The sequence below is a fragment of the Protomyctophum parallelum genome (genome assembly GCF_964188405.1).
Source record: "Protomyctophum parallelum genome assembly, chromosome: 3".
NCBI lineage: Eukaryota > Metazoa > Chordata > Actinopteri > Myctophiformes > Myctophidae > Protomyctophum > Protomyctophum parallelum.
In genome coordinates, this window is record NC_139698.1 from 24,349,054 (window position 1) to 24,375,318 (window position 26,265).

Below are 26,265 nucleotides of genomic sequence, written 5' to 3' on the forward strand. Positions count from 1 at the left end.
TGGAGTGGTTAGGCACTGCTCAAAAAGAAGCGGCTGGTGACCGACTCCATGTGCATGGGAAGTGACGTGGTTATCTACAGTCTACTAGTCCACGCCATGCCCGAGGCCAACGGTTTAGGGGTCATTTATACACAGGGGGAGAATTGGCTTTAACGACTAAATTGAGAGAAAGCCAAAGAATGCTCTATGTAACAGGATTGACCGTCGCTGCCTGGACGCTCCTCTGGAAAATAAAAGCCCACAGCTCTCTACAGGTCACTGTCAATGAGCCGACCGACTCCTCCGACCTACAGTACAGTACAGCACAGTACAGCAGGGGTAGGCAACCTTTATTATCAAAAGAGCCATTTTTTGGCCCAGAAAAAGTATTACAATTCTATCTGGAGCCGCAAAACATGTTTGCTTTAATAAAGCAAACTTTAATTAAATTATTTGTGATTTTTCTGGTCTTTCAACGTTATACATTTTATTGTTTGCTATCAAGTATACCAGTAAGCCAGTAGCAGTGGGTGCACAGTGAAAACAAACATAGCATTAATACATTCTTTATTTTCCTTCATTAAATGCGTTTCTTATTTTTATCTGGTGTATAGGCAACATTGTTTTGCAATATCAAAATGAAAGAATAACTGTATGCCTACTAGTACAATAATAAATTATGATTAAAATGTAAAAAATAAAAAATAAAACCTCTTATTGTGTACCTTTATTGAAAAAGGATATCCCCTTGAGATGCATCATCTCGTTTTCGAGGGGGTCCAGCAACATACATAGCAATACAATAGACAGAAACGTTACAACAAGTACATTCATGCATACATTACAAAACAAAAAACTGAAAAGCTCTCCCAAGCTGGCCGCTCCCACCCCACCTAATCACCCAGAAAATAAGGGGCTTAATGCATCATGGTATAATGGACATAGTTCATAAATAAAAAAATAAAATAAAGACAAAATCAGAAACAAACTGTTACATATACTGTGTGGCATGTGCACATGCAGAAAAATGCTTTAGCGTCATTTTAGATAGATACTCAGAGTGATAAGATAACAAAGTGTGATTAGATAGATATATAGATATACAATTACAAACGTGCACATGCATAGATCACAATTTTACAGTATATTTGCAGGTTAAAGTGTAAAAAACAAAAAACAAAAACAAAAAACAAACTGAGGCATATCAGAAGCAAGAGCAGGGTATTTGAAGATAAGTGAGGATACTTCTTTGCCCAAGCAACTGGGAGCCACGGGAGAGGGCCTAGGAGCCACATGCGGCACTAGAGCAGCAGGTTGCCTACACCTGCAGTACAGTACAGTACAGTACAGTACAGTACAGTACAGTACAGTACAGTACAGTACAGTACAGTACAGTACAGTACAGTACAGTACAGTACAGTACAGTACAGTACAGTACAGGCAACCTTTGGCACTGGTGCCAACCTTGGCACAAAGGAGGCTGATCACTGGCACACTGGCATAAGTGTGAGAGATTATAATAATTATTACCGGTAAATAAACAATTAAAGAAATGTAGTCAAATAAATGAATTCACTCATATTTGTATGTAAATTACATCCTGCACACAATTCTACATTCATTAAAACTCTGAACTCAGACTGTGGAGGGAGATAGGAGGGCTATGCTCCGAGTCTAATGATCATTATAACAATATTTAAAAACGGGAAAAGGTTATATTCGTGGACAATCACACCATGTTGGAATTGTGGTGTAAATGACACACTGACCATCTAGAAACTAAAAACATGGCACATATTGTTACAAAAAGGTTGCAGACCCCTGCAAGTACAGTACAGTGCAGTGTTGTCTTGTTAATGTTGTGTCTGTGATGTCATGCTCTTTCACGTGTGTGTGTGTGTGTGTGTGTGTGTGTGTGTGTGTGTGTGTGTGTGTGTGTGTGTGTGTGTGTGTGTGTGTGTGCAGTCCCAGTGTTTGTGCTACGGATGGGGGAAGACGTGGTGTTGTGTTTATTTACAAGGCCTTAAACACTTTAACAGGGACCGAGGGGGAAACATGCAGTGTCACCACTCTCTCTCTCTCTCTCTCTCTCTCAACCTCTTCTACCCCCATGCTGCATCTCCTTGGCCTTGCTCTCTATTCTCAATCCTTCCTACATGTCTCTCTTTCTCTCTCTCTGTTTCTCTTCTCTCTCCATTTCTCCTGCTTAGATTCTCTCCCCATCCAATAACATTTACTTTGTTTCCCCCTCGCTCCTGCCCGTCTTCCGACACGGTCCTAATAATCCTTCCCCGTCTCATCCTTTCAGCCCTCTCATCTTTCTGTCTCCACCCCCCCCCCCCCCCCACCCCCTCTTAAAACACCACCGTCCAAATCCCTCCTTCTCCTCATCCTTGCCCTTGTGTCTCTCCTCTCCTGGTCAGCCTGTTAAGTGTGTCTCTTAAAGCTGATTAAGCGGCGTTGATCGGCCTTACATAACACTCACCTCGTTCTACCAGTCACCCAACACACACACACACACTGCATAGCCAATATGTTGTGTGTGTGTGTGTGTGTGCATATTTTACAGAATATGCGATACCGAGTATGCGTGTGCACGTGTACTTTACTTGAATGAATTATAATATAACAGTGTTTGAGTGAGATAAAGTGTGTGCGCGCTCTCCAGTGCAGCTTTGTGAAGCCTGCTTGCCATGCTGGTAACAGTACGTGATGTATTCTCGGACTGAAGCCAAGCAGGCGCGTGGTCCTGCCCACAAGTTGTGTGTGTGACTGTGTGTGTGTGTGTGTGTGTGAACCCGTTTTGACCACAATGTCCGAATGTGCACATCACCACGGCCAACCCCTGTGTGTGTGTGTATCACCACGGCCAACCCCTGTGTGTGTGTGTGTGTGTGTGTGTGTGTGTGTGTGTGTGTGTGTGTGTGTGTGTGTGTGTGTGTGTGTGTGTGTGTGTGTGTGTGTGTCTCTCTCACCAGGCAGCCCAGATAATGACTGTTTATCCCCCAGTTAGTGCTGGGCTGCCAAGGGGAGACCACGCGCCTAACAACACACAGCAGTATGGGGTGGAACATACTCACAGTCAGACTCACACACACAGTCATGGAAGACTGAGGCCAGAAAATATGAAAAGCATCTTCATAGAAACCACACACATAAAACTGCATGGGTGTAGCATATTATCATTTGGAACAGGCCCGGCCGGCTCTCTAGATCGCATTAATTGTCAGAGTGATTGAGTTAACGAGGCAGCACGTCTAGGCAGCTAGTAAGAGAGGTCGACTCGCCCCTCGCCTCCTACCGACAACCCCCCCCCCCCTCTCTCTCTCTCTGTGCCTCGCGGGAGAGATTAGAATCGTCAGCTGGAGCAAATAAAGCTGGCTGTTACGCAAGAACTGGAGAACCAGGGGAGAGGAGAGACAGAAATGCTAATGATGATGTAACCTCTGAAAAGAAAGAGAGAGCAAGAGGGAGAGACGCTGAGTGAGTGAGTGAGAGAGAATCAGTCATGTGCACAAGAGAGAGAGAGAGAGAGAGAGAGAGGGGTACAGTGGCACTCTCTGAGTTGACCAGTGTCCATGTCAGTCTCATTGTATCATCCGTACTGTACAGTAACAGTACTATAAATAAATCTCACCTATAGTGTACTGCATTCATGGAGTGTACTGGAACACACTATTCCTACATCTAATCGGACATTGCCTCGGAAAAACCGCAGGCGTTTTGTTTTCAATGGCAAAAAAGAAAAGAAAGAAAAGCCAGGGCGAGCCGAGCAGGAAAGTGGCATAGGAGTGGGAGTGAACCTTTTGTATTTCGCTATAAACAAATAACCAAATGTGTTGTCAGTGTTCTCCACTGAGGAGGGGAGCGGGGGGAGGGGAGGCGGGCTTATAGGTTGGTGAACCAATAGGAAGTGGCCGTCGTTGGTTTCCAGCGCTAGTTGGTTCCGCCCCTCTCTATGCCCAGAAAAAGCATAGGTCTCTTTCAGGCTAAAATCGGACATGACGTGCGTCCCACTATTTTATGTCGGTTTTAAAACACCCTCCCTGTAAACCCAAAAGAGAAATTAGACGATTGCCAGGAACCCAAACTAGTGAAACTAAACTAGCAGTGCCGCGTTGTGAGCTTGTATATCTTTACTACTACTATTCCATTTCTTTTTTTTTTGTTAGAAAAACTCTAAACTATGGAATTCCCCATGCCTTCTGACTCATGCTGATGGATCCATATAAATGATCTGGTGATGGTTACATATGTATGTACATTTTGAAATGCACCATAAACAACAGTGTAATGGCTTAAGATGTCCCTTTTAAAACAAGTATGAGTGAAATGCATCAGATTGGCCAATATATTATCGGACAGTGTTTGCATGTTGTACCATACAGTATTCGTATCGGCTGCTAAGGACATTTGTTTACTCACATTTTTTCCAAATTTGGAAAATACTTATTTTTTTTGTTTATGCACATTGTGGATAAAGATTTGAATTATCCGGTGTATTTTCTTTTCACATTTATTTTTAATACATGAAAAAGTAGTCTGCATTTCAAGCACTACTCTTAAATGGTCAGGAAGAGTGTTTTAAAGTGATTGATTGAAATGTAAAACTGGATAAACAATAAAATTGCATGTCTAGAATGAAGGACATTTAATCCGATGCCTTAGTTTCGGGATACAGCGCTGTACATAATTGGATATCAGAATCTCTGAGAGAGAAAGAAAGCTCTCTTAGTTTTCCCCAAGATACCAACATTGTATCAGCCGTGAAAAATCCATATTGGACGCTCTCAAATAACAAACAGAAAAGATTCTATGCAAATGATGTCCTTCTAACCCTCGTCACACTCCAAACACACGCTCCAAAGAAATAAAAGAGTGAGACAAGGAGTGAGACAGAAGACTGATATAATAGGAAGGAAATTAATGAACAGATGAGACAAAACAAATAAAGAGACCCAGGAAGGAATGGTGGTGCTGATAAGATGGAAAGAAGAAGGGAAAGATGTAGGAGACACAGAAGACACAGTGAGAGACAGACAGACAGACAGACAGACAGACAGACAGATAACAAAGAGAGTGAGAGACAGAGAGAGACAGAGCAATGAACTTTCTCCCTAGAGTCCATGTACTGGTTGGATTGTGTTATGTAAGAGCCGAGTCAGTGTAGACACACACACACACACACACACACACATTACCTCCGCTCTGTGGAACACGCACAGAACATGAGGCACTGCCTCAGTAACCTCTCTCTCTCTCTCTCTGCCAGCATGCTTGTGTGTCTATGTATATACAGTATAATAATACTGTATGTATGTGTTCCATCCTGTGAGAACACGCAGCCAGCCAGTGGCTACTTTTCGCACAGGAAGGAAAGCGCACGCGCACGCACACACACACACACACACACACACACACACGGACGGACGGCAAGGCATGACGGCATTATACACACACACACACACAATCTATTGTCCCCAGTAGCAAATGAAAAGTGCTCAGATCAGCCGTCCAGGGTGTAAGTTAACAGGGGGATTCCCCGCTCACACACACACACACACACACACACACCACACACACAGCTGCACTAGGTTACAGAGTTACACCTCCACACAATACGTCCTAAACCCTGATCTCACACACACACATAATGACAATAGGGGTAGATGCACAGGGGACACTAATCCCCCACACACCTACGCGTAGTTGTACACTGACAATAATGACTCAAGGACACACTCATTCTTCGTTCTCTCGCACAACCAACCTCAGGGAATTGTGTGTGTGTATGTGTGTGTGTGTGTGTGTGTGTGTGCGTTTACGCATAGTAAACCAGGGCTAATGCTCAGGCCAGACAAGCACAGCATCCTGAACGATGGGACGCCCACACATAGTGGCTGGGGGCTGAATCGAGAGGTGGGGGCAATGTGTGTAACGGTGTGTGTGTGTGTGTGTGTCTGTGTGTGTGTGTGTGTGTGTGTAATACGGTCGAGAAAGTGGCACGCAGGTGTGCGTCAGAGACTTGAGCACAAAGACCCTAGTGTGTGTGTGTGTGTGTGTGTGTGTGTGTGTGTGTGTGTGTGTGGTGTCTAAGCTTAAAGTAAAAGATGTTTTTTTTCCTGAATTAATAAGCGCTGTAAAGAACCATAAGCCATGAGGCTCACCCTCTAAAAAAAAGAAAACGTACAAATTTGCATGGCTTCAAGGAATCCTCCGCCCTCTAACTGTAAATGCATTGACCGCGCGCTGTTCTGATGGCAGATGCTAGATTTCAAGGAAGCATATAATCTCACAACTATGGTGACCGACATTTTCTTTCATTCTTAATTTTGTACGTTGTAAAACAACAAAAAGGGCTGCCCAATAGGATACAGACACTTCACACAAAGTATGTGCCGAGAGCCTCCCTGTGTAAAGGATGAGTGCCATTATGCCATACGAGTGTACTGTACCCTTAGGTCATCATCTCTCCTAGTCCACATAACACCTACATTTTAAAAGCATCCTTCCAAAGCCGTTGCACCTTCTCTCCCTCGATTCGCCCCATGGCTCACCTTCCCTACATCGTTCCACTGCTCCTGTTCTGTGCTCCTCTCCCTGTCTCCCTTCATTCTGCTCAAGGCCAGGGATCTGGCTAACACTATTCCCTTCATTAAAAGCTCTAATCCCTTAACACAACAGTCATGGTGTGTGTGTGTGTGTGTGTGTGTGTGTGTGTGTGTGTGTGTGTGAGACGTGTGTGTGTGTGTGTGTGTGTGTGTGTGTGTGTGTGTGTGTGTGTGTGTGTGTGTGTGTGTGTGTGTCATAATGGCACTGGGACGTGTCTGGCTCTAAAGTGGACATAGATTATTAAAAACCAGTGTGACCCAGAGTGAGGCTACTGCACGTGCACGCACATAGCATTGACATGCATTCCAACACTCACAAACGTAACATAGCCTATGTATGTACATTGTACACAGAGCGTAATCCTCAACAACAATAAACTGATGGGGATGGATGGATAAACGCATCGAAAGTAATTTTCAGTGAGTGTAGTGCAACACACATTAGGCTTAAGAGGAAGGAAGTCAAGGAAGAAAAGTATTGCTGGGGACAGGAGGAGTGTGGCTCAACTGTGGGCTACTGAAGATTAGCGTGAATTAGCAATTATTACATACCAAATGTAAATATCAATACAGGATGTGGACTGCACCACTGGTAAAGAAAGAAACACAGGCTTGTTATAGGTTTTTTTTTAAAGGGGGAAAAGAATATGTATTTCCAATATTCCAATATATGGCTGAAATACTTCTTCAAAGCTTTAAATCTTTGTTTGATACTATGGGATTGGAATGGGGCCGGATTAAGACTTTGAAGTGCCCAGAGAGTCAGTCTACTATGACCAGGCAAATATATTAACTCTAAAGGTCGAGAGCAACTTATGCAATGGAGTGACATAATTAAAGCATTCTAATGAGGCCATATCCTCTAGATAATATATAGCTGTTGGCACTCGCTAAAATGAATCATACCGTCTTCCTCGCTGCTGCCCTAGTGTCTAAGGGCAGCGAATTGATTGCATTCTGACGAAGGTTATGTATAATATAATCAGAAAATGCCACTTTTTAAATAAAACAATGAAGAAAAACTAAAATAAAGACGCAATGACCAAATCATAATACTGTACTACAGAAGCTAGAAGAATGGACATCAGATTGTAGGGGTGCACAAGCTCACACTGTGTGAGCTTGTAGATCTGCTGTTATAACTCATTTTGTAAAGTATAAAATAATGCATATGTGCTTAATAGAGTTGTTGATTTTTTTGCTATAGACAGTAATGTGTGTCCCTGGGTCTGTCCTTGTGTCACTGTTGCACAGCCACACACACACACACACAGGATGAGGGCTTGTACAGTGCGTACAGCACAAGTACAGTACAGCACCACTCAATTCAGACGTCTTCACTCACCCAGGCCAGAACGGTGGGTAAAGACGCCGATGCTGTAGCTCCATCATTCCCCTTGGGCTTACGTCTCATAACAAGGTTATGAGTCAAAGTGTGTCTTGTTGTTCAGTGGGTCTGTGGGCTGACATATCAACAGAGGACACATCCACGGGTCAGGGAGCTAAAAGGTTAAAAGATGAGATGGTATACCCGTACATGGAGAGTGCTACAGCTCATAGACAAACTCCCTGGCAAATAAGTCATGAGATGAGCCCACTTCCAGCCAGCCGTGTGTGTCTGTGTGTGCGTGTGCGTGCGTGCGTGTGTGTGAGTGCGTGTTCCTTCCACCTCACAAGTGTGCACGTTCTGAGCCAGAGGAAGATATGCTATGGGCCTGATGGCCGGCTTCTCCATTAAACTTTAATCACGCTGCTTTCCTATAAATACCTTTCCAATGATGTATGCATTATTCAGTTTCTCTCAGGCCAACACACACACACACACACACATGCACGTGCACAGACATGCACACACAAAATCTTGCACATACACGCTCACTATCTCTTCCATGCACATGCACACCAAAAAAAAGGAACACACGAAAAATGCACACACACAAAAACAGACCTGTAAAGTTTGTGGATGGGGGGAGGGGCAGCAGGATCCTTTAGGAAAGGAAGTCTCATGAACATTTAAGGAGGATGGATGGATTGACCAGCGAAGTAAAAAGAATCAGATGTTTGTCCTGCTGGAACGCATCCTGGAAGGAACCCTTCGCCACATGGACTCTCTCTCTCTCTCCCTCATAGAACACACGCATGAGCGTTTAGCAAACAAAACAAAAGGCTGTGTTGGAATACAAATAAATAATAATAATAATAGGGTCAGCTGGGTACATTTAGGAACAGGTCCATTTGATGCCACTTGTCGGTCTGGGTTCAGTTGTAAGTTGTCATGTTTGTATCATTGCAGCAGCGGGAGGGTGCGACATTTTACTTCCGGCCAAGTGCCAACATATCAACAGTTTCAACCACAGAGGGAGTCGTATAAATAAATCATATAAGTCATAAATTGTCCAAATGTTGCTGGTATGCCATTGATCATGCGATTATTAACTGGGGTAACACAAACAGTAAGTACATGGCGATACATTTTACATACATATGATGATTTTATTCCAACATGTGTTCCATTTATCATTGGGGGGGGGGGGGGGGGGGAAGAGAGAGAGAGAGAGAGAGAGATTGGGACAGACAGAAGAGGGCACAGGACAAACCAACCGGGGTGAGGATAGAGGGAGCGAGGCAGACAGGGGAGGAGGAGGTAGAGAGAGGAGATGGCTAATGGAAAGCAGAGCCGCCACTGGGGTATTGGCTCATGGATTGGTGACACAGAAATTAAGGTTGGGAGGGCTGGGATAGGATGGGAGAGTCAATCGATGCTTAAAAAGGTTTCACCCCCCCTCCGTGGGGATACAGTGTGTGCGTGTGGAGACAGACACACACACACACACACACACACACACAAGCATGCACGGTGCATACAATTCAATTCAATTCAATTCAAAGGGCTTTATTGGCATGAGAAAACATACGTTTACATTGACAAAGCAGAAAGAACTAGACAAAGTGCCAATCGGCACAGGTCTCCACCAGGGCAGGTCAGGTTGTGGCCTCATGGTGGCGCTATAACAGGCTGTTGAGGAAGATTTGGGCCGGAGGTTCGTGTTGGAGGGACGCAGGTACAATGTTTTTCCATGTGTGCATACATAAGTTGTATACAGATCGATGCAGTTATAGCTAAAAACAGGAATTGGCCTGTTATAGCGCCACCGTGAGGCTGATTTTGAGGAAAAAATTGTGGCATGTCGTCCTCGGCCTAGTGAAAATGTGTGTGTATAATTTAACGGAAATTGCACACTGTGTTTGTGATTTGTGGCCTTTTTTCGAAATGGACGAATCGTGTGAGCTTTGGAAGCCAATCTTAGCCAATCAGGATGGAAGATGGGAAATGGTGCCGCTCCGTGTTGATCACATGACTATGGAGATAGTGTATACCGATTTGCGTGAAATTTGGATAAAATCTGAAGGAGTAATAATAGAAAATGTGTTTTACATATGTCGGCCTCCTGGTGGCGCTATAAAGAGCAGATGTGAAAAATTCCAGGCAAAGGTTTTTCCTTGGCCTCTAGGGAGTTGGCATACAAAGTTATCCACAGATCCGTGCAGTTAGAGGTAAAAACACTTTTCGGCCAGTTATAGCGCCACCTTGAGCCTGAGTTGAAATTGTTCATGTGGCATTTCGTCCTCGGCCTAGTGGGAATGTGGGTGCACAATTTCACGGAAATCACGCGATGTGTTCATGATTTGCAGCATTTTGTTTGAAACTGAGCACTCCTGTGAACTTTGGAAGCCAATCTTAACCAATCAGGATGGAGTGTGAGAAATCTGAAAGACCGGTTTCGTTGAATGGCTCTAGAGAGACTGTGTACCAATTTGCGTGATGTTTGGACAAAATCTGTAGGTGTACTGTGCAAAAACTTGTTTTGCACAAAGTGGCCTCCTGGTGGCGCTATAACAGGCCGTTCTGGAAAGTTTGGGGCAGAGGTTCATCGTTGGCATCCAGGGAGTGTGTGTGCAAAATTTGGCATCGACCGGGTTAACGGTGGCCGAGATTAGCTGCTCACGGACACACGGACGGACGGACGGAGTGCAAAACATACTCTCCCCACATGCCTTCGGCCTGGTGGAGACAACAATACAACAATACAGCAATACAATCAAAACAAAAATTATGTACTTTGTCAGAATCTTCAATAGATCAACTTCTATGTACCAAGATCACTCGATGCAGGTATAGTGCAGGAATATACACAATGATTAGTCTTTACGGTGGTTGTGTTCCATTTGATATCACAGCAACTCACAAATCTTGCTGCTGTGTTTGCACATTGTTGTACTTCGCCCAGCAGATATGGGAGTTTTTTGTCATTGGTCATGTTTTCAAAATCTCCGTGTGTGGTTGTAATCTGTGGGAAGTATGTGTCTCTGATGTCTTGGTACAATGGACAGATGGTTAGGAAGTGTAGGTCGGTTTCCACTTCATTTAGTGTGCAGTGGGTGCATAGTCTGTCTTCTCTCGGGATACAGGTCTGCCTATGACGGCCTTTCTCGATCGCGAGACTGTGCTCACTGAGTCTGTACCTAGTTAAGATTTTTCTTTGTTTTGGGTCGGTCACAGTGCTCAGGTATTCTGCCACTGTGTATTCTCTGTTTAGGGCCAGATAGCATTCTAGTTTACTCTGCTTTTGTGTTGCTTCTTTCCAGTGTGTCAGATAGTTTTCCTTTTGCTGTTTTATAATTTGGTTTAGTCCAATGGGTTTTCTATCTCGTGGCTCTGTTTGTGTTTGTGCCCGGAGTTCCAGGGCCAGCTGGCTGAGGGGGCATCTCTCTAGAGTTTCACTGTGTGTGAGTGCCTTGTTATGGAGTGCATCTAGGTCACTTTCTTTTAGGTGGTTGTAGAACTTAAGTGCTCTCTTTTTTATTTTGATTATGAGTGGGTATCGTCCTAATTCTGCCCGGCATGCATTATTTGGTGTTTTTCGCTGGGTACGGAGAATGGATTTGCAGAATTCTGTGTGTAGGGTCTCGGTTTGGTGTTTATCCCATTTTTCAAGGTCATGGTTTGCTAATGGTCCCCAGATCTCGCAACCATAGAGGGAAATTGGTTCTATCACAGAGTCCAGTATTTTAAGCCATGTTTTAATTGGGATGTCTATTTTGATGTTTCTTTTGATGGCATAGAATGCCCTTCTTGCCTTGTCTCTCAGGTCCTTTACAGCTTGGTTGTAGTTCCCTGTGCTGCTGATGTTTAGGCCAAGGTAGGTATAGTTTTTAGTTTGTTCTAGTGGGATTGTATTTAGGAAAAATTGGTGGTTTTGGCAGCTGGGCCTTTTTTGAAATATCATGATTTTAGTCTTGGTTAGGTTCACTGTCAGGGCCCATGTCTGGGAGAATTTGTGTAGGAGAACAAGTTGCTGCTGTAGTCCTTCCTTGGTTGGGGACAGCAGCAGCAGGTCATCTGTGTAAAGTAAGCATTTGATTTCTGTGTTTGCCAAGAGGATGCCTGGAGCTGTAGACTGTTCTAACGTTTTTGCTAATTCATTGATATATATGTTGAAGAGTGTTAGACTCAGGCTGCATCCCTGTCTAACTCCACGGCTTTGGGGGGAAAAGTCTGTGTGCTTTTCGCCTATTTTGACTGCGCATTTGTTGTTAGTGTACATTGATTTTATGATGTCATAGGTTTTCCCCCCAATGCCACTTTCCAACAGTTTGTACATCAGACCCTCATGCCAAATTGAATCGAGAGAGAGACAGGCCAAATAAACAATTTTCACTCTTAAAAAGCTAAAATGCAACCTAAAGGAGCAGTTTGCATGTGAGCTGTAGCTAAATACTGGTAAACTAAATACTAGTATAGTGAAAACTGAAAGGGCCAGTGGAGGTCAGCCGAGTAACCCTGGAGAGGATGTTTTCTACCATGTACAGGATCAAGGACTAATGTGACTGTATGATAGATGGACATTGGGGATCAATAACAAGAGATTGTCATTTCTATTGTGGTGTTATTTTGATTTGTTGCATGTATGAGAGGAAGGAAGTATGAGTTTTTTGTTGGTGTGATTGTTTCTTGTATTTTTATGTAGACATTTAGTGAAGTAATTTGTTTTCATGTTTAAGATAGCTATCATTTCCCCAAATGGGGCAAAAAAACAGTACATGTTTAGTGTTTCTAAATCTCTGATCTCAGGCACAAAGGACAAGGCTAGCACACATGCACACAAACATGCACGCACACAAGGCACAAAGGACAGTGCTTACGTATGGGGCTGTCCAGAAGGCCTAAATTAGATCAACCAGTTGCAGCTGATAAAAGACAGAGGATGTCCTCTTTCCACTTATCTCACACACGCACACACACACACACACACAGAGCTGAACACTCAAAGTTCACCACAACAGCGAACCCTATCAAACAAGAAGGCCCTATCTTGGCTGTTGATAAAGTGGTGTCTTACATGAGCCTAAACACACATGTAGGCTACACCCCGGCCTCTCGCGCAGAACGAAGATGCTGTATGTGCGTCGTATATTAAGACATCACACACTGTCTGTGTGTGTGATGTGTTAAGACAAAACACAGGCCGGAGTTTCCATCTCATTTGTTTAATGAAATTCAAAATACAGAAGTTCACGCTGTCCAACGCAGCTGAGAGTTGAATCTTTCAGCAGGGGCATGCAGTCATTCTTTCCAGTGACAAAACCCACTCGGCACATTCTGTTCCAGCATGCGCACGCACGCCACACACACACTCCCACACACTCACGCACAAGTGCACGCACGCACGCCTTACAAGGTGTTGCCATACCTTCATCCCTGCCTAGACACACACACACACACACACACACACAACTTAACCGCACAGATTCTCCTCAAAACACACACCACACACACACACAGAGTTGGCTCAAAGTTCAAAATGAATCCTGACGCACACAGAACAGGTCTGTACATGGGACGAGTGAGACTCTGGGTAAAGACATTTGAGCGAGTTAGAGACATGGGGGGGGGGGGGGGGGAATGGGTCAAAGAGAATAAAAAAGAAAAGAAAAAACTCTCTTCAACGTGATTCTGCATTCCATACATGGGGTGGAACTTAAGGACGAGGGAAGGAGAGAGGGAGAGCGAGGAAGCAAGGGACAGAGGGTGGACGGTGGGGGGTTGAAAAGGAGAGAGAAAAAAGAGAGAAAGTTTAAGGTGGCGCCAGACGGCATTTCAATACTGCACGGACAGCCGACCACACACACACACACACACACACACACACGCCAAGTATATCACCAGTATGCGAGTGGCACAGTAGTTCTTTTGGTGACTTCCCATCCTCTGAAATTAGATTAGATAACCCCCTCCCACACACACACACGTCCCTTCCCTGCTCTCTGGGTCCGGCATAGAGGCGGATTCCCAGACAAAAATAGCCAGAGAAAGTATTCCAACATTGCCGTCTTTCTTTCTGTAGGGCTTACAGGGGGGGTGAGACAGAGGTTAGGAGCTCCACTGCTTCCCAGAGTCAGTAACACCGCAACCCTGGCTCTCACACATGTCACACACACACCCAGTGTATAAATGCATGTGTACATGGCATGCAAACATATGCATATGACCTACATATCACATATCAGGTGTCAGGTCTGCTTTGAATTTCACCCAATATGGGGAAACAATGCTGATATTTGAATAATGCTTGATATTTGTAGCATTTAAGTACGGTACATGAGTGAATGTACTTTACAGCACTGTGTTTTCACACAAGTGCAATCGTGCAGTGTGTGTGCGTGTGCGTGTGCGTGTGCGTGTGCGTGTGTGTGTGTGTGTGTGTGTGTGTGTGTGTGTGTGTGTGTGTGTGTCTCTCAGACAGTGTCCAGTCCAGGTGCTGCGGGCGGCTAGTGGTGGTGTGAGAGTGATGTCACCCTGGTAAGGGGGAAACAGGACTAAAGGCTCTAAGGCCTCTCTTTCTCTCCGTGTCCCGATGGTCCCGGTGGTGGTGAGTCAGAGCCGTCCCATGCCCTGCCAGCTCAGCTCGCTAATAACACAGTGACTGGGAGGAGGAGGAGGAGAAGAGTCTCTGAGCCCGAGGACAGCTCATTGTGCTTTGGAAGGATCTGAAATAACTCTGATCTGGGAAGATCACAAGGGATAGAGGCACAGGCCACCTGATATCCACAGGTGTGTCAGGCCGCTCCGTCTGTCTGTCTGACTGTCTGTGTGTCTGTGTGTGTAACTTTGTGCGTGTAACTGTGTGTGTGTGTGTGGCGTCAGGTTCAGATCGGTTTCAGTGGCGCCGCCACAGAGCACACCAAGGACCTGTGTGATACGTACACCCCCCTCATGCATGGACGCCGGGCGCACGCACACACACACACACACACACACACACACACACACACAGACAGACACACGCGTGCGCAAGCAAGCACACGCAAACACACTTATCGAGTACTACCCAATAGACACTTTTTCCCCCTCATGAACAAATAAGTACACAAACAAGTTAATTTGTTCACCCAATACGTGACACGTTCTGTCCTCGGACAGAGCATTCTCTACCTGAGATTCTCTCAGACACACGCAAACACCTCTGGCTTGATATTGCTTTACAAAAACATGTCTTTCTACGCCTCATATTGGGTCTCCACAGCAACAATGCTGCTCTGTAAACTCCCTGTATTAAATTACAATATACACACACACACACACACACACGGAATAGTGCAGGTCAATCTATGCACACCACCACGCCCTGCCGTGTTTCCAACTCAGCCTAAATACACATCTGAAATGAGAAACTGTGTGTGTGTGTGTGTGTGTGTGTGTGTGTGTGTGTGTGTGTGTGTCAGAACAGAAGCGCATATACAGTGTTTTTTAACTACAAAAAGAGGAAGGCTATTGCTATTCAGATTATGGACATGAAATGTATTAGGGAATACATGTTCGGATACTAGTCTTCCTTTTTATAGTTCCTAAACAACCTTTCTAGGGAATACTGTATAATGTGTCCGTCCTCATACAGTATTATGATGGTATGATGATATAATGTCAATCGATTCACAGGTTTGACAGATTACTTTCACAACATGGCAATTCACAAAACCTCTTTTAAGTTGAGGATTGTCATCAAACGAATATAATGGTGACTAATTTAGTCATTTGTGTGGGGGGGGGGAAGTTCTGTATATGCTGTACGTCTTTTCCACACTTAGTGCGCGCGTGCGTGTGTGTGTGTGTGTGTGCACGCGTGCGTTTGTGCTTAGTGATCCAGGGTGTAGTGCAGTGAGGGAAGCTCGCTGAGATAGCAGAGGGGGAAAAAACACAACAGCCACTAAAGTAATACGCCACAGACGGCAACTATTAGTGTTCGGAGCAGGAATGTGGGAGGTCCAGGAATTCCAATAAAAAGCAGCAGTGTGAGCGTGCATGCATGTGCGCACACCACGCATACATACATGATGTATGCGGTTTGTGCCTGTGTGTGTGTAAACTGTGTATGGTGTGTTACCATTTCTCAGCTGGAAGTGGTTCAACAGTGCACGCCATTCCCACACATAAGAGTAGCTCTACCCGCATTAAGCCCATTTAAGAACTTCACCGTACGCCAAATATATCGGATCTGCAAGCTCAGTGTCTTGCAGAGGCGACGGCCACGCGTTATAATGTTCGCTGGAGCTGCTGCATACATTAAGCATTATGGTCTCGATAGCCAATACTGTCAATAGTGGAGGGGTCAGACTGCGGCTAAAACTAATGGGACCGCAGGAAAGCTATAGGAACCAAACACCACCCCCCCTCACCCCGCCCCCCACCCAAACACAACACACACAGGCCTGAGGACACATTTAGTTTCTGCCGTTGCGTTATCAGCGTAAAACGTGGCATTTTAAATGGAGCTCTTTGGTTTTCTACCACACAACCGTGCAGCTGATCAAACAGGCTGTTGAGAACCACATAATCCATATGGCCAGATCTGGTCTTGATGTGCTTGTGTGTGTGGCAGGCTGTGCATGTGTGCGTGACAGAGAAAGACTGTGTGGAAGTGTGTGGTAAACGTGGTTAGTCATTGCACACATGTAAATGTGTATGTGTGTGTAAAACGTTTATGTAAAAGTTAGTGCCTGAAGAGAGAGAGCGAGAGTGTGTGTGTGTGTGTGTGTGTGTGTGTGGGGGGGGGGGGGGGGGGGGGGGTAAGGGCTGCCTGCGCTACTGTCCAGTGGTCAGAGGCTGTCCGAGCGGTCAAGGGTACGGGGGCCTTGTCTCTCTCTCTCTCCCTCTTTCTCTCTCTTCCTTCCTCCTGTGGTCTCTCACTCGTCTCAGGCCAAGGGCACACAGGCAAAAGGCCTTCTAATAGTGGGGAGCTCCATTAGTGTCGAGTGGCTGGGCGCATTGTTCCCCTTGGTCACATTCCTGACTAAATACAGACATTTCCACAACTAAAGACGCCATACGCTGCACACACTCTGCTTTTCTTTCAGAAGATAAGTTGACAAAGTCATTTGTCAACTTATCTAAAGTTCTTGCACGACAGATGACCAGATTCAAACTCAAATGTTTAGACATGCGGCCAAGTGGGTCATGGACATGAAAGATCATAACATTTGTATTTGTCAGCTGTTATATAAACACAACACACACATTCATAATATACGGGTGTGTGTGTGTGATAGCATTATGGTCAAATGTGTAAATCAGCTGTGTCCAAAGTTCGGCCCGCGGGCCAAATGCAGCCCTGGGGGGAATTTTATACGGCCCTCAGCTTCATACCTGAATTGTATTATGAACGGCCCGGCCTGCCCAACAGTACACTAAAGTGTTTTAACCTGGGCATTTCCCAGTGTATAAATTTGTCTTTTTTTTTAATATATATTTTTGGGGGCTTTTCTGCCGTTATTTGATAGTGTACACTGTACATTATGGTGACAGGAAATGGGGAGAGAGATGGGGGGTGACACGCGGCAAAGGTCATCGGGAGTCGAACCCGCGACACGCCGGCTTAGCAGCCTAGATGACCGGACCGCTAGTGTTTTACCTTGCTTCATGGTTACATTTGGTAATGTGACATAAGGCTGAAAAAGGGCTGAGATACACTTGTTGTTCACAGCACACACCTGACAAAAGACCATTGATATTAAATATTGATCATGATGATGATAGTTTTAAATCCGATTAATTATGTAGTTGGCCCTTGGGTGTTAATATTTTCTAATATGGCCCCCATTGAAAAAGGTTTGGACACCCCTGGTGTAAATCCTGTATGGTAATTTGCTATGTCAGACAATAAAAGATAAAGTGTAAATAAACCATAACTACATTAATCACCAACTGTAGTGCTGGCTCTGGCTGCCCTACCAAGGTGTATGACCTACCCCAGTGTTTCCCAACCTGTGTGTCGCGGAGCTTTGGTGCTCCGTTTGATGTGTCCAAGTGCTCCGTGTACACCCAAACACGTAAAGTAAACGTGACGTTGTTGTGATTAAACATAATGTGCCACGAAAAATAGATGTCCAAAATAGCTGTCCATAGATGTCCAAACATGATCGCCTCGTTCGGCCAACAAAATATATCTCCCTCCCACAGAAGCGCAGTGATGCCCGATTTATTCTTCGTCGTACACGTGTTATGCTTGCATGCTGAAAATGGCTGATCTACAAGCTCACAACGCGTTGCGGACTCAACCAGTTGTGAGCTTGTCGATCAGCTATTTTCAGCACGTGGAAATAAGCAGGCTGTGAGAACTGAGACCCTTCACAATAAAAGCATGCAGCTTTCACAAGTTGGCCCATAATAAAGACAAGGAAAAGGATTAGGTGGAATTTCACATTGTATATGAGCAATTTTTTTAAACTGAGGCACTGTCTCTGTCCTTTTCTTTCTCTTTAAAGTTATTTGATGAGTGCTGTCATGTGTGTTTTTAAAAGTATATTTACTTTGACTATATATTTAATATATATTTTAATATATATATATATATATATATATATAAATATATGTATGTATATACCCCCCCCCCCCCCCCTAGGTGTTCCCCGAGACTTTTAGGCTATGAAAAGTGTTCCCTGGGACAAAAAAGGTTGGGAAACACTGCCCTACCCTATATGATCTGTATTAAGGAATAATGGGAGGCAATAGTTTTGCTGTGGTCAGCACCGTTAGCAGGGAGTTTTCATAGATAAGGCTATCGCTGGGCTTATCATGGCCACATTGAGATTGAAGCACATGCATGCATGTATAGTCACACACAAACGGACTGAAATTGTGATACTTTTCCTTTCAGTCCTAAAATTAGCCCTTCTGTCACACCATAAAGGCTGTGGCTATGCGCGAGCGCGTTTGTATGCGTGTGTGTGTGTGTGTGTGTGTGTGTGTGTGTGTGTGTGTGTGTGTGTGTGTGTGTGTGTGCACGCTCGCTAACAAGTAAAACTGCTCTATGACACATCAATCTCATATGGAATCAGGAAACCGCCTCATATTAGAAAACACAGATGGAGCGAATCAGTCAGTCAGTGAACAAACAGCATGGGAATACACCGTGTTACAATGTTCTGGGTTCTAATCCACCTCTAAAGTCCTACTAATAAAATGTACACTACAAATGCTTAAAATAATCTTTTAAAAAAAACATACAAAGATACAGTATGTCTGCAAATTTTAGCGAGCTTTTTTTTTTCTTTCATTTAGACTAGTCAAATTTGAGAATCAAATTGCTACAAAAATAAATGACATAAGCAACAGTAGACATAAGCAACAGTTGAATATATATTCTTTCACAGCGAACGATTTTAACTCAAATCTTTGCTTCTGGGGGGGTGCCTGGAACAACATATTTTCAGATGGGGGTCCGCGGCCAAATACAGATAATTCCAGGGGTCCTTGACATGGAAAAGGTTGAGAACCACAGAAAACTGCCAAAAAAGCCATTTTTTTAAGAATCGGCCTCAGGTCTAAATGGGTTAAAACAGTATGTTAGATCTAAATCTTTAATGAACTCTGAGACTTAATGGATATTGATGAACAAACATGAGAGGGAAGAATCATGGTCAGGCTGGGATGTGTCACATTTCCTCCCTCCCTCCCTCCCTCCCTCTCTCTCTCTCTCTCTCTCACATACAAAATGTCTCACACGCATGCAGGAGTGCGGTCTCGTCACTTGTCAAAAAGCTCCACCAAAAACTATGAGCCGCTCTGCTCCATTATGAGTACAATGAGAGGTCCCTGGCCCCACAAGTCCTCGCACAATTGGCCCCCACAGCCTGCCCCACTCCCACCATTGTCCCCGTCTACTCCATACACACAAATACACACACAATGGGCACTCCAAAGCTAGGGATCCCACCAGCCACTTCCATCGCACAAAGACACACACCGGTCCTTATCCCATCAGAGAGAGGGGGAAAGCAAGAGAAGGGGGAGAGAGAGAGAGATGGCACGGAAAGAAAGAAGGAAAGTCCTAAAGAGGGATAATGGAAGAGTTGGAAATGAGCGAGGAAGACAAAAAGGAGGTGAAATGACAGATATAGGAGAGAGGAGCAAGAAAGAGAGTCGTCTAATTAGCCTTTTATGTGTGTGTGAGCGTGTTTGTGGCCGTCCTTATCGTTAGAACCTAGTCCAATCAATTATTAGCACAACCTTTGAGCCTCCCTGGGCAGGATATAGGCCTGTACAACGATAGGGGAAGGAGATAACTGCCAATTACGTAGAATATATTAGAAACTTCCCTGGATGTGGACATTTACATTTGGCTCTGCCGCTATAATTGAGAACTGACATGACTCATGACTAGAACACTGAATGTATTGGTAATTAATTATGCAGACAATATTTACCACTTTCATGGCGTCCCTATTTTGGGCAAATGTTTAAAAAACATTAAATTTAAACTGTGTGTGCGCACCCGCGTGTGTACGTGCGTATGTGTGTGTTCTTTCATTGTATAATTTAAGTTTTATACTCGTACTTTTTATATATATTAGATCAAAAAGTTAGTTGTGTTTATTTCTTATTTGATTGATAGGGGGACAAAGATCACAAAATCGGCATCATAAAAATCTGCCACTTGCCAGGCTCCAATACATCAGCTGACAGATGCAACCTGTTGGAATGCAGTTAGAAACTTCACTGATTCCCAGGGCTGGATCAACGGCTGGGTAAACAGCACTGTAGGTACTAAAAGTGACGTTTGTTGCTGTATGCAAAGCACATAACTAAACATTTACATCCTGTAAATCTGTTATCTGGTGCATCTTAAAATGAGCGGGGAGCTGCACTTTGGCTGGACACATGGCTGTCTGATGGACTGGACAAAGATTCTGGTGGCGTGGCGAATGGGGTTTGATCCCATGACATTTCCGTTTACAATAAAGTCTCTCAGAAGCTCACAACACAGATGCAGCAAGTCCTTCAATCCGTTTCCTACTTCATCAGATCACTTCTCACTGGCACAAATCCTATCGTCAATACGGCCTAATGAAGTGACCATGGAAAAGTAGCAAGCACAGGAGGTGGGGATAAGCATCGAACGATTGGGGAGAACGGAGGTAGTGCCCTCAAGAGATGAACAGCTTACGGTGTAGGACATAATCCTCCTATGAGGGGAGAGGATGATTACATTTTTATCCTACAGATACAACCCGCACTATTTATATCCATCGCCATCCTGTAAATGTGCCCCCACGTCTTAACGAGTGGGACCACACAGGGTAAAGGGTTAATGCTGGTGCTCTGATTGCGTATCCGGGCGCGACAGCAGGAGGGGAGATCAAGACAATGTCGGTGGATTACGCAGTTCAATAATTAAACTATTTAAAGGCTCCATTATGAGATCTGATTAACTGTTTGGTAATGCGCCCCGGCGATGAAAGGGTAGCCGTTGTTTGTCAACACACTTAAACGGGCGAACGAGGACTGGTGGCGGCTGCGGTGGTGGTGGTGCGGGCAAGTAATACATAACATAATCACAGAAGCACTCACTTGAGCACTAGTAATGACACACACTACTAACCTTTGGCCTAGGCCCAATCAATTTGAGTACATTCCCAGAACAGCTCACAAGTCACAAATATGCACCCCACACACACACACACACAAGCTTAGTAAAAGGGCCACTTGTGGTGGGATGTGTGTGATGTCAGGGCTGCCTGTCGGCTGCTCCAGGGAGGGGGTGTGTAGGAATGCGGTTGAGGGGCGGGGGGCGTGAGGCTGGGTGCAGCAGCGGGAGTCAGGAGGGGATAGGAATGGGGGAGGGGAGCGGGCCCGGGCCAGGAGGAGTGGGAAGGGTCCCACACAGTTTTGTCAGCCAGCCTGCCTCACACACACACATGGCCCCACGCCGGCCAAATGTATTCTTACCAACCCATGCTTTAGAAAAGAAGACATCACACTCACTGACTGTTCCCGTAGGAAAAAAGAAAAAAAACTAAATAAAAATGAATTCTCATTCCGCTCACAGAGAAACATCTTAATATGACGCACACGCTTGCGTGCGTCACTCGTGAGCCTAAAAGCACAACACGCCGTAAGTCGAGACAGTTGTGTTACTGTGCCGCCGAAATAATAAAATGCATAATTGGCATAAACTTGGCCACTTCCTCGTTTCTGAATAGACGCGCACGGCCTTCAAGGAAAAGAGGCAGCAGGAACGAACTTTATGCAAGCATTTCAGGAATTACACACAGCTCAGCTGACAAGTGGAAAGCCCCCACACCCCCCTCCCCTCCCCGTCGCCTCAGCTCAGTTGGGCTGACAGGCAGGCCTATCTATATACCTGACAAAATGTAGGTAAACACCTATGTGTTACCTGAACTGATCCTCCAATCACCGCAAGAAGTGAGCAGGCAAAACTCCACATCAAGTACCAACATGTCCGTCTCTTTCTCACGCTCTCTCTTTCTCTCTCCCACACACACACACACACAGCAGCAGGCATAGTGCTTCTAGGATTCTCTTGAAAGGTGAAATAGTACATTGTTGGTTGTTGTTGCCTTCCACGGGATGCAACAATGACACACACTGTAACAACTGTACAATAACCACTTCCTCTTCAGCAGTGAAGTATCTATAATTAAACGCCTTTCATATTCTCATTTCATAACTCATGCTAGTATCGTTTCATAATGTCATTATCTCGCCACGGTCCACGGCACCCACGCTGACGGAAAAGGGAGGAAAAAAAAGGTCCAGATACTTTCCAATAGTTGTCCATGTCACGATGTTGGTGAACTACTACAGTACGTGTGGGTTGCTAATGACCAAAGTTAGAACACGTTTGTTATAAACTGACAACAACAATAGCAACAACAAGCATGATTTCAAAAGTAAAGGGGAAAAAAACAAAGACGATAGTGGATACGATGTTGGGCTAGACTTACCAGAATCTCCCGGTGTTTTCATTGTGCTTTATGAAAAGTGTCCCAAGAAGAAGAAGCAGCGAGCGGACTGTTAGCCGCGGAGCTAACGTTTGGGTGAATTCCACAAGTCACTGGTTGGTGGTGGAAACGAAAAGTCTCTCCGCCGTTCGTTGCTCCGGGTTCACAATTTTGGGGGAGGTGGTGGTGGTGCGGGGAGGAGAGAGGGGAAACTTGGGGAGAAACTAACTTTTGTGCCGCTCGATGAACTTTTATCTCTCAACCACCGGCGGCGGTGAGGACAGGAGAGCCGCGGCCGAGCGACGCGCTGCTTCCACCGGGGGAGGAGTAGTGAATAAACGCCTCTACTAACTACGGTCACGGTGCTCCCGGAGCCGAGCGACCGTTGAACGAGCTCAAGTTGCACAGCAAAGCGAGCGGAGGAAAACGGCCAACCGTCCCGACTCGAGTCGAGCGAGCCGCCGTAGCCCCCCCCTTCTCTCTGTCTCTACTAGTAGTCTCGCTCTTTCAATCTCTCGCCGTCTCTCTCCCACTCTCCGTGCGTGTTTACAAAGTACTTTCGCTAACTAGTGTCCTGTCGCCGTTTACTCCGCCTCAACCGCATCTTCATCGTTGTTTGTTTGACATGTCGCGGCCCGAAAAAACTCACTTCTTTGATAGAATCACAGTTCCGATAAGCTACACTCTCTCTCTCTTTCTTTACGGACTTTTTTTTTTATCCCTCCACTCACACACTCACTCAGTAGCTGTAATATCTCTCCTCCCCCCGTGGCCGCGCGTCTCTCAGAGCTCGCGGGGTGTCGTGTTTCTCTCGCTCTCTCCACTCCAGCACGGCGCCCCGCCCACACGGGGGAGGAGGCGGGGGCTGGCTGACGGGGCTGGTCACGCCCACTCACAGCCACGCACCGTCCGTGTCATTTTTGTCGTGATTATTGTTGCGGCCAGCAGGCATTGATTGATTGATTGATTGATTGATTGATTGATTGATTGATTGATTGATTGATTGATTGATTGATTGATTGATTGATTGATTGATTGAAGTATTTATTAACAGTTTGCAGAAGTACAGTACATTTCAAGCAAACTCAATACAAAAACTGTTAACTGTGAGTGGACGACCAATAAAGCACTGCACTTGTTTACAAGAGGGTCCACCTTGTTCAATTCATCATAACATTTAGAGACATACAAATAAACACTTCTATATAGTCAAAATCATTATAAAGGAGGTAAAAAAGGGAAAAGAAAACAGGTTAGTTAACAAGCAAAAATATATTTTGTGAGTACCTGACAGTTGACACCAAGCCTATTATATACACAAGCTCTTGCAGAACATCATGAAAAACATTTATATTGTTTTTTTCACTATCACAATCGTACGGGGGATATTCAAGAATAACATTTATCAAGGGCAAATTACATTTAAGCACTTTTCATGCTTCAAATGTGTCTGCTTGGTACATTTGAACTACTGGCGTGTTAAAGGCAACAAAGTACCCTACGCACTGCCCATGCACGAGCCTGGCGTCACTGCAGCATGTTGCCCTGGAGACCGCTACAGCTACCGTGGTCGTGCAGGTAACAAGAAGACTCACCCCGGTGCGTGCCCGTTTTTCCTCCCGGAATTTTCCCCAGTGAGGGGGATAACTTTGTAATATGATATTGGCTGTTTGTATTCTTTTTGGAAAAATATAAAAAGATACTCCTGTGGAAAGGCTATATTATATTACTTATATTGACCCTATAAGCAATTTAGTATTATTTAGTATATGAAAGGTTTTGCCCCCTCAAATGGTACCTCGTCAGATAATCCCCACATATCCTACAACAACTTCTGTGAACAGACTTCACTGTAGTAGCTTTTCATAAATTATATTTGTACTTAGGCTGTCAGATCATGTCATGAAAGTTTATAGTTAGAGAAATTCAAAATCCAGCCTTCTGCTGTCCAGCCTCTCCCACCCCTCACTGGGGAAAATTCTGGGAGGAAAACAGAAACGGGGTGAGTCTTCTTGTATTCGTCGTGCATGCATGGTGACATCATATCCGCGTCCTACGATTCGAGAGGAGAGAGGCGCGAGCGAGAGCTCCTCGGCTCGGCATCATGATTCATTGATCATCATTCATCTCGTTCTTTCGCGTCAATCATTCACGGGGTATACTTTCTCTAATGATCCCTTTTCTATAGCACCTAATGAAATCGTGATAATTGCATCCTTTTAGAATTGGGCTGAGGGCGGCGCTGAACGTTGAAACGAAGTGTGTCAGCGTCAGAAACAGATTTCAGATTTGTATTGAAGGAATATAATTGTATAGCCCCTTGATATGCAAGGGGGACCCATAAAACACGAACAAGATACATAGAAACATACATAGGCCTACCCTACAGTACACAGATACAGATAATATGCAGTCTAGATACATTACATATAGGCTGCTATACATGTACAGTACAGATATAGCTTGCTCACCCTCTTCCACCCACCCCACATCACCAGCTGTTAAACAACAGAGGGAAGAAGGAGGGCACAAGGTGAGTCAAGATGTGAAGGGAATTAAGTCCTAAAGATGTGACGGAATTAAGTCCTAAAGCGACTGAAGGATGAAATAGATCTAAGAGACATAGGAAGATTATTCCAATCATATAGGCTAACGGGTTCACGTTAATAATACATCTATGGTCTATCTATAACCTCAGGTCACTTGCAATCTGAATCTATTATGCTGCACGGCACTATATACTGTGGATTGTAACAGTATACGTTTTAGTGCTATTGATTTTTGTCAGACACTGCAGCAGCGATTCTTTTTGTATATCACATCGAACACTGACAGTGAGCAATCTAAAGTGCTGAAGGCAAATTAGTTAATTTATTTATTTAATTTAAGTGGTGTTGAATTAAAATCTGTTGATCTACCTAAAAAATGAGTGCTAATGCCTCAAAATGAACAATTTAAATATGGCGGCCTGCAGCACCACTATAATGAAAAACATATCTTTTAGATTAAACAAGTTAGATATTTTTCTCCATAGGCCTATATGGGGAATCCAATGGCATATTTTGATTTGAGATCAAATTTTAGGATACTGCTTGAAATATGGTGAAAACTTTAATTTATAGTCAGGGTTATAAAAACTTGAAAATTCCTCATCAATGTGTTTGTAAAGGTTTAAAGGGATAGTTCACCCAGACAATTACTTTTTTTTCTATCAATAAACCCACCCCATCGAGACTTGAATTCATGGATATGTTTTTTGATGACCAGCAGTGGTTCCCTATGGAGACACAAAGAGTCTGCTTTGTGTCTTATTCTCTTTCGTCTCCTATAGGGAAACACTGTTGGGGTCAAACTAGATTAAAACTATTAAACGTAT

At 44.5% G+C, this 26,265-nt stretch overlaps 1 protein-coding gene across 3 annotated transcripts in view; it reads right to left on the reverse strand.

The window, feature by feature from the left end:
* erfl3 (Ets2 repressor factor like 3) overlaps positions 1 to 23,632 on the reverse strand; it is a 71,495-nt gene extending 47,863 nt beyond the window's left edge. For all 3 annotated transcript variants that reach the window (XM_083760421.1, XM_083760422.1, XM_083760420.1), the window contains exon 1: positions 22,893 to 23,632. In XM_083760421.1, coding sequence (XP_083616547.1) covers positions 22,893 to 22,914 — 22 coding nt within the window. In that variant the 5' untranslated portion in view covers positions 22,915 to 23,632. The remainder of the gene's footprint in view (positions 1 to 22,892) is intronic.
* Between the last annotated feature and the right edge of the window lie 2,633 nt (positions 23,633 to 26,265).